This window comes from Epinephelus moara, chromosome 4 (genome assembly GCF_006386435.1).
Source record: "Epinephelus moara isolate mb chromosome 4, YSFRI_EMoa_1.0, whole genome shotgun sequence".
Taxonomy (NCBI): Eukaryota; Metazoa; Chordata; class Actinopteri; order Perciformes; family Serranidae; genus Epinephelus; species Epinephelus moara.
In genome coordinates this window covers 33,487,099-33,496,633 of record NC_065509.1, presented here as the reverse complement: position 1 = coordinate 33,496,633, position 9,535 = coordinate 33,487,099, and the positions used below count along the sequence as shown (strand labels likewise).

General features: G+C 40.5%; 1 protein-coding gene across 1 annotated transcript; it reads left to right on the top strand.

Annotated features, from left to right (window-relative positions):
• Nucleotides 1-1,250: 1,250 nt before the first annotated feature.
• On the top strand, nucleotides 1,251-8,438 carry LOC126389037 (uncharacterized). Its single transcript, XM_050042453.1, has 4 exons — nucleotides 1,251-1,317; nucleotides 1,482-1,826; nucleotides 1,916-2,164; nucleotides 8,371-8,438. Exons 1-4 carry the CDS (start codon nucleotides 1,275-1,277, stop codon nucleotides 8,436-8,438), a joined length of 705 nt encoding a protein of 234 aa, XP_049898410.1. The 5' UTR covers nucleotides 1,251-1,274.
• The last annotated feature ends 1,097 nt before the right edge of the window (nucleotides 8,439-9,535 follow it).

The following is a 9,535-nucleotide window of genomic DNA, read 5'->3' as shown; positions in this document are numbered from 1 at the left end:
GACCGTATTTGGACCACAGCCAACAATACTGAACTTGAGGCTCTAAAACAAGAGTCCACAGACCAATGGGCAACGTCACAGTAGCTACATCCATTATTTTTACAGTCTACAGGTAAAACGGGCATGGCTAAACACCAGTGTGGACTTAATGGTATACCATGCATGATTTTAAGCTACTGTCTGTAAACACGCTCGCTAGCGCAAGTGAAAGCCAACCCCAGATTCCCTCGTGTGGCATTTCACCTCACTATATATATATATATTTTTTTTTTGTTTTGGCGTAAGCAACTTGCGGCTCCAGAGCTGCATGTGGCTCTTTACCCTGTCTCCAGTGGCTCCCTGTGGCTTTGGCGAACAATTATGTGGAGTAGTTGTTTTTTTGTTTTTTTTTCCCCACTTATCACAGGCTGGGTTGTGGGGACAGCAGGCTGGGCAAAGTATTCCAGATGTCCCTCTCCCCAGCAACGTTTTTCAGCTCTTCCTGGGGGACCCCAAGGTGTTCCCTGCCAGATGAAATATGTAATCCTCCACCACACATTATATCTTTTGATACCTTGAGGTTGCTGACCCCTGGTCTGGCACCTGGTTGGTATATTTTTAAAAAGGCCGACCTTACCTGAGCGCTGTGTGGGGTTTACGCCCATAAACATGTCCCATTCACAAAATAAGATGAAAATAATAAAATAGAGGCAGAGAGCAGAGTGTCTGCAGCAACAAACACTGTCACACACTTCTAGTGATTACAAGTGATGATTGAGGGTGAGAACTTCTGTATGATTGTTTTTCAGGAAAATCCTGAAGTGTATCTTTAAAGTGACATTAGATGCAGGTGGATATACTGGAATACTCTAGGAAAATCAAATTCCCTTTCCCCCCAGTGGAAAATGGAGCCATGTCACACTGAAGTTGTAAAAGCAGTGTAACAAGTTGACAATTCTGTTTGATATTAGTCCCTTTATAGACATTAAATTTTATACTCAGAGTATTTTATTTTTCAACCTCAGCTTCATTATTATTGCTGATTAGATTTTAAAAACTGGATGTAATTCAGTTTATTAAGCTTTAGACTTTCACCTCCAGTGAAGAGTTGTAATCCAGTATCTGATTTTTACTGAAATGGGGGCATGATCACTGGTTTGGTGTATATAGGGCTACGTGCAGTCTGCATTTCAGCCAATCACTTTAGACTTCCACTCTGTATACCTTGATCACCTCATGACATCTTTCATTTGTGTGAAGACACCGGTTGTGCAAGAGAAGGGCTCTGTACCACCATGACCGGAGGACTGGCTGCTTTGATTCTCCTAAGTACATTTTGTAAGTGCACGTCTTATCTACTGTGAGTACTGCGGTAAAACAAATTAACTAACAACTAACTAACAGCTAATATTGGGCCACATCGAGGTTTAGACTAACTATTTTTATTAACGGTCTAGTTTGTGTTAGACATTTATTTATTTATTTTATTCTCTTTTCTTCAGCTCTGATTCAAACTGCAGAGGTTGCTGAGCAGATCTCTTTGACTGTGGTTGAACCTGGTGGTAGTTTGAATCTGACATGTCCGTTGTTTGGAAATGAAGCTGGGTTGTTTTACTGGTATAAGCTGAAGTTTGGATATATGGTCCAAACAGTTGCAGCGGGGACTTTTAGGACAGTAAATCTTCAGGGACAATTTGACAACTCAAGATTCACAGTCACAAAAGTGAACAGTCAGTATGTTCTCAACATCAGAAATGTGAGCAAAGAAGACGAAGCAACATACTTCTGTCAAGCAGGATCGGCATACATAATGAAGTTCATCAATGGCACACTTTTGTTTGTGAACGGTAAAGTATGTTCTTTTCAGTGTTTTTGTTTGCTGCTTTTTGAAAAACAAATAATCGACTTGTTGACTGCATTTTTATGAATCACACAGATCATAAAAATCAGCACAAATCTTGCTATGTGGAACAAAGTCCGGAGACTAAGTTGGTCCAGGCGGGCAACTCAGTGACTCTCCAGTGTTCACCTCTCTCCGGGAACCACACACAAGATGAGTGCCAAGGTGAACACAGTGTGTACTGGTTCAAATATGGATCTGGAGAACCAAGCATTAGGACTTACTACTGTGCTGTGGTCACACGTGGAGAGATCCTGTTTGGTGAAGATACTAAAGAAGAGACAAGTACGTTTTTAAATTGCATTAAAATAATTGTACTTTCATAATATATTGTTTTGTGATAATGCCATTTAAATAATTCACAAAAACAGGTCTGAGATTGTTTTTCTAATCACAGATCTGTCAGTTAGTTAAACATGGTACCTACAACAGTAACTGCTGAGATATTGAAATGTGATGACATTACTAACATGGGTTAAACACGAGCGGTCCGACAACCCAGCTGGCTGTAAACAAACCCCAGTCCAGTTGGATTTATCTGGAAAACAATGTTAATGATGAATATACTTCTCAAACATCTGGGGTCGTATTCACAAAGCTTCCTTGCACTAAGAGTCGCTCCAAGTGACAAAATTCTAAGAAAATTCTTAGAATTGTGACATTTTCTAAGAATTTTCCCTTAAAGTTAAGACTAGGTCCTTGTAAAGATAAAAGTTATTTACAGAGCATCTCAGACCTTAAAAGAGCTCCTAAGGTGGAAAACTGTCAAGAGAAGGGAAGACGACTTTTCAGAGACTTAAGAGTTTCTTAATCAGAGGAGAAAATGGTGGAAATACAAAGAGCGCTGGATGACGGTGAGTTAATGAAATGCTACAGATTGGATTGTGCAGGAATTATGTTTGTGGTTGATCTAAGGCTGTGCAATTAATCGTCTGGTGATCGCGATTACGATTTTGTGGGTAAACGATTTTTGGTCACGGACGCCTGGAGATGTTATTTTGTCTTCTACGGAAGACGCGCATGAGCAATACCGCCCGTCGCCTCCTCTCCTCTATTCACTCCACGAGCCAGTCAAGTAGGTGAACTATGAATAATGTGAGGGGCAGGTGATCACGGAAGATTTCAAAAGCAGCGTGCGGAAAATGGCAGAGGGAGAGAGGTTGGTCTGTGTGTGTGTGTGCGCACGATACGCGATACAGAGAGCAGGGGAGAATTGTAAACGCGCGACCATGTGGAGACAGAAATGACATGCTGTCGTGTAAACAATATAAGTCATCATGTGCATCGCATAATTGTTTGCATAATCGTGATTTCAATTTTGACCAAAATAATCGCGATTATGATTTTTTTCCATAATCAAGCAGCCCTAGGTTGATCTCATTAGGGATACGCACATATTTCCCACCCAATGAAATAACACTATGACACCAGAAACAAAATGATCCCAACACTAGGATATTTAGAAAGCTGGAAAAATGCAACAGTGCAGCAGTGATGACATGTGTCTGTCTCAACCCTCCATCAGCAGAGTGATCACATGAACAATGACAATGCTTTCACAGTGTCATATTGTAATGTAGTTCATTTCATTTCCACTGGGTGTCCATACCTTTTAAGCTCACAGAAGGACAACCAATCACATATGTTAAAAGAATGTATCATTCCTAGCAACGGGGTTAAACCACACCTCCTCACTAAGGTAAAAGTTTCTGTCCCTTCCTCGCTCAGAGTTGCTCTGAGAGCTTTCCTAAATCACTCCTAGGCAAAGACTCCTTACTAAAGATTTTTAGTCTAAGTTGGGAGCTCTCTGAGAGTGTTCTCAGAATGTTTGTGAATACGGCTCCAGTTGTTTGCACAATGAAAAATTATAGGGAACATTACCGGTGCCCTCGCCTACAAATAAAGTGGTTAAACTGACATGTTGTTTACAACCCATCTGATCGTTTCTGTTTCAATGCCCATGGAATTATTTTTTAATGATGTCTGCACATTCTGAGATCTATTAGAGTTGAAAAAAATGTTATAATAAAAAGATTAAAAAGGCCAGAATAAAACTTTTTTTTTTAAATAATTGTATCCTATATTGATTTAAAAACATTATTCATCATACAACTTGCCATTGTTGTAGATATTTTGACTCCTTACTTACCAAATCAAAGAATTATTACCACTATTTCATGACTCTAAATTAAAACTCCATGATTAAAATTATAATTAGGAATGATGAAAAAGTAATACATTTAATTAACTACTGTATTTTGCATTTTGCGAACTCTTAACTACAGATTCACTTAAAAAAATCATGGGTGAGGTAAAGTAAAGACGGAGTAAAGAGTTTGTCTGCTGACATTTTCTTTAATTTCAGGACAACGTTGGGACCCAGTTATCCTCATCCTCAGCGCACTGTTGGCTCTGTGCGTGATTGTGATTGCCATCCTCACTTTCTCAAGAAACTGAAGGTAAGATTTGTAACACTGCAAAGAAGTAGCACATAATGTGTATTTAGTTTTTTTGTTCAAGGATTTTGGACAAGGATCCAGGATGTGACAGAAACCTTGCTGATACCAAAGCTTTCTTTGCTTTATTCTACACCTGGTCATGATGTTAAAGCCCTAAACTCTAACACTTTGTTTGAATCACTGTTATTTTTGGGATGGGGACTCAGAGGCATGGAACTGGAATTCTCTACGGCGGAAAGAAGAAGCAGAGAAAGAAGAGATAATAGTGGCAACGATAAGGACTGACTTCTGTTTGGGTGAAATCCAATAATTGTAAAGAAAAGAAGTTGAGTTCTCTCTTATGTAAGAAAGACTCATCAACATGTAGTGCACGGATTAAGTGTGTTAGGCCCTGATCAATAAGGGCATGTTTTAGCAGCCTGGGGCAGCTCTTTGGTTTTTAATGAGTGAAGAGTTTTGCTTGCCACTTTTGCTTTGCCACACATTGTTTTGTCCCTTTGTGCCTAGTGTTGCTGCAGCAGCACTCTGTTTGCTTCTACTTGAAAAAACTTCAACTCAGAGCGATAAAGTGCCAAATGCCATTAGTGGGTTTTTTTTTACATTGTCCAGTCAAATTAACTCAGGGGTGGGCCCTTTGTACTGGCAGTGACAACAAGTGGTAGCCTAGTGTTAGCCCACTTTCAGTGTGGCCTTAGGCAAACTACAAGACATATCTAAACAATTTTTTACCTCAACTATTTTCTTACATTCTTCCAACAGTAATTAGGCCCAACAATTGACAGCAGATTGTAAAACTGTCTCATCCTAAAATAAGCCTTGAACTGACCATTGGCCAGTTTTTATGCAGATTTTAGGGTACAGATCTGTCAGTTTACTTGACAGCGAAATGGCAGTTAAGCAAAGGACAGGTGATTTTTACGCTGCCCAGCAACCTATGAAAAAGGTGCAGCAAGCTGCAAAACCTGCTCTGTCTGATCTTTGTTCGTGTTCCGAAGGTTTTTACCGGGTGCCAAAATTATCTGCAGGTCTCTTCCTCTTCAAGTCAAACAGACCAGGTGAAAAGGTTAAAACATTTAGTACAAAACAAGCAAAATCTAAAAGGCTTACTATAAAAAATGTGGCTTAAAACAAAAGAAAAGGAAATTCATGACAGCATCAGGCAGACAACACAAAGGAGACATGACGCCACTGACAGGCGATGGGGACCAAATGAAAAAGACTGCGTCCTGGATTAAAAGTACAAATTTTTCTGGGTTTAAATATTGTTGGAAATGTTTGGGATAATGCAAGTATACAACTCAGTAAGATAGAAGAGATTGGTCTAGTTGTTTCTAGACATTTTACCACTGAAAAGTCATTATATTACATTACATCTTAAACATTAAATATCACATTATATCTTAAACAGAAAACTAAGAAATGCACTCAGTTGACCACAGACCTCCACCAACGAGGTGTATTGAGTCATCTGTGTCCAGTCTAGTGCACTACTGTAGTGTGAAGGCTAATTATACTGGGTTTGAGCTTCATCACCATGAAGTACCAGAATTACAGAATCTGTCATTTATGTTAATTATTTTTATATCCAATAATATTGTACTTTATGTGATCTTTGAATTCTTTGTTGTCTGTCAGCGAGATGCTTTGCCAAGTTGGATGTATTAGCAGCTTAGCTCCCGTGGGCTGTGTAGGTTTATAACATATTTTAGTGACGGACTTTGTAGTGTCCTTAGGGCTTATGCTAATTATTGAGCTTTCCTTGTGCTAGCAGGTGTATTTTGGAACTTTGCAGAGAGCCATGCTAGCAGTTTCCACTAGTTTGTCTTTACGCTAAGCTACAGTAAGCCTACTGCTTCCTCACTCCAGCTCCATACTGTGTTTAACGCAGAAACATGAGAGCGGTATCAATCGTCTCATCTAACTTTTGGAAGAGAGCATGTAAGATTTGTTCCACTCTACATCACACGGTGAAGCCACAAATAGAACAGAGCACATCTGAACTCTGGAACAAATAAAGACTTGTTTTTTCTGACGTCAAAAGTGGAGTGTATTGCGTTATTTCCTAATTTTTCCCTTAATGAATGCTGACATACTGAAGGCTCTCCACATGACACTGATTTGGACTGAATGGGAGGGATAGGAGGTGAATTAATTGATGCATTTGGCAATTAATGAGCAAAATAAAAAAAAAGGAAATTGGTCAACAGAAACAGATTTTTTAGACAGTAATTTATACTATAAATGAGCATGCAATAAAGTACAACTACAACAATCAGGTCCACTGGTTAAACTAGAATTACCTTGTTGTAGCTCTTCTTTCTTGCACCTCTAATCTCACATCCTGTTGAAGCCTGTAGTCAGATCTCTTCTGAGTAAACAGCCTTGGTGGTTGGTCAAAGGAAGAAAAATGGCTCGCCACAGCTTTTGTCCATCAGCGAAGCCTCTGCATGTGGTTTTGCACGTGGCTTTCAAGACACAAGTGCAGACTGGTCTCTCATTCTTGTCTCAAAATACTTAATAGAGGCGGTCAGTCACTCCTAGTCAGTCTCATCCGAATATTTATTTTTTTTTTTTTTTTTTTTTTACACACAATCGAGAGAGAAAGACTGACGACTTAACATAAAAAGCTTCTTGCCTCTTTGTTATCATTTATCTGTAATTTGAAGCCTAACGATCAGACACCCACTTCAAGGAGTAATGTGTAGGATTTGACCGCATCTAGCAGTGAGGTTGCAGATTGCAACCAACTGAATACCCCTCTGCTTACTGCTCGCTTACGGCCATCTACGGTCGCCTTCAGGTAACACAGAAAAAAACACTAAAGGCCCTCTCTAGAGCCAGTATTTCATTTGTCCATTCAGGCTACTGTAGAAACATGGCAACATGTAACATGGCAGACTCTGTTAAAGAGGACTCACTTGCGATGTAGATATTAACGTTTCATTCTACGGTAACACAAACACAACAGTTCTTAGTTGTTAGGTGATTATAAACTGATGAAAATGTAGTTTTGACTGGAGCAACCTCTGGCTCACCTCAAGCAGTGTGTGCCCCATATAAGCAGAGTCCTTTGTAGTGACACAGGTTCAATTCCAACCCGTGACCCTTTGCTGCATGTCATCCCCCCCTTCTCTACCACCTTTCCAGTCCATCTGCAGCTGTCCTATCAATAAATACAAACAACGCCCAAAAAATAATCTAAAGACAAAACAAAAACATAGTTATGACAAGCGACCATCTTGTAATGGGATCAGTTCAGCCGCGATACAGCAATCTACAACTTGTAATGAACATGGGCCGGGGGTTTAAAGTGGGGTCCAGTGACCCCTTCTGTCACCCCCCTACCTTCGGCCCGGTTGCTCGGACCACACCCATCTTCATACTCAACATTCACTTTGATCTCAACTTCAAAGCTGTACAGTTTTGTCACTACACCTTGCACAGTTGTGACGCTATCATGTTGACAAAACCTGGCCACAGACAGACAGACATATAAAGACATGATAAAATACTCAAAACCGCTCATGTTGTAGTTCCCACTGAGAGAGGTGTCACCAGGACCACATTTCACCATGACGACACACACTCCGACTCAAAAGGTGAAGACAATACCAGCTGTTGCAACAGTGTCGCAGCTGGTAAATATTATACTCTAATTCTGCCAGTACATCCCTCAACAACAACAACAACAACAACAACAACAACAACAATGTGTCTATTCTGAAGTAGTACACATCTGTGACATCCATGGTTTTAATATGTTGAGACATGTCAGAATCACTTATACGTATACTGATTAAGGCTTTATTAACATTGATTTGGCGGCACAGTGGTGCAGTGGTTAGCACTGTTGCCTCACAGCAAGAGGATTCCTGGGTCGAACCCGGAGTGGGGGAGCCCTTCTATGCAGTGTTTGCAAGTTCTCCCCGTGTCAGTAGGGCTGGGCGGTATTCGCGGTATTCGCGGTGACGGTAACATACCGCAGTAAACATGAGCCGTGGTACCGCTTTTGTTGTTACCTTCGTACCGCAGTACTACGGCTACGGCGGCAGAACGGGGCCCGCTGCCTGCCTGCCTCACGCACCTCCCTCGCTACGTGATGGAGGTGGCCTGGTGACCGCACCAAACCCAGGCCCGTGGGAGAAGGGGGCCCGGGAGCCGCCGGCCCTCCCTCTTCCCTCTAACGTTTATACATACTATATAACGTTTTACACACAATAATAGATGGATTAGCAGCCGTTTTACTTCTGACTTTAAATAGTTTCCATCCTAGACTTGTATGGCTTTTTAAATTGTTTTATTTAAGGTGTAAAAAAAAGAGAGAAGACAATATCACGATATCATACCGTCACCACATCCACCCAAAATAATACCGTGATATTGATTTTAGGCCATACCGCTCAGCCCTACGTGTTAGTGTGGGTTTTTCCACAGTCCAAAGACATGCAGGTTAATTGGTGACTCTAAATTGCCTGTAGGTGTGAATCTGAGTGTGAATGGTTGTCTGTCTCTATGTGTCAGCCCTGTGATAGTCTGGCGACCTGTCCAGGGTGTACCCCACCTCTCACCCAATGTCAGCTGGGATAGGCTCCAGCCACTTACGGAAAATATATGAATGAATTAATTAATTAACAAAAGTAATTTAAGTTTTGTAATCTCGTTATAAGGGGACATCTCAACTGCACATTGACATTACATGATTCTGAAACCTCAGATTATGTTCAATGCCAACAGTTTTAAACGTATTTATTCATATCCTTGTGACGCAGTGTGGTTAAGGATGGTAAGATCAGGAAAGAAAAACATTCATAAAACATTATTTCTGCTGTGTTCATTCAGCATGCAACAAACAATGCTACATAAACATAAAACCATAACACCTGTCAACACAAAACATACATGCAAGGGCGCAGTGGCGTTATTAGTAACACGTTGCAGTAACGCCGTTAGTTTTGGCAGTAACTAATACTCTAACGCGTTAGTTTTTAAATTCAGTAACTCAGTTACCGTTACGGAACGATGCATTACTCCGTTATTTTTGGCCAGGTTTTAAACGGTGCACAGCATGCAGTATTCCTTCACAAACTGAAGTTCCCTTTCACTAAAACATTTTAGCCCTAAACAATAAACGATAGTCAAGTCAGATAGAGGTATATGAACAATTCTTACCAGAGCATCTTAATGAAACACGTCTCTC

Excerpts from the sequence above, each read along its gene's own strand:
- LOC126389037 (XM_050042453.1), top strand. The coding sequence starts at position 1,275 with ATGACCGGAGGACTGGCTGCTTTGATTCTCCTAAGTACATTTT. Across the intron at positions 1,318-1,481 it reads GATTCTCCTAAGTACATTTT|CTCTGATTCAAACTGCAGAG; the intron begins GTAAGTGCACGT and ends TCTTTTCTTCAG. Across the intron at positions 2,165-8,370 it reads AGATACTAAAGAAGAGACAA|TACTACGGCTACGGCGGCAG; the intron begins GTACGTTTTTAA and ends TTCGTACCGCAG.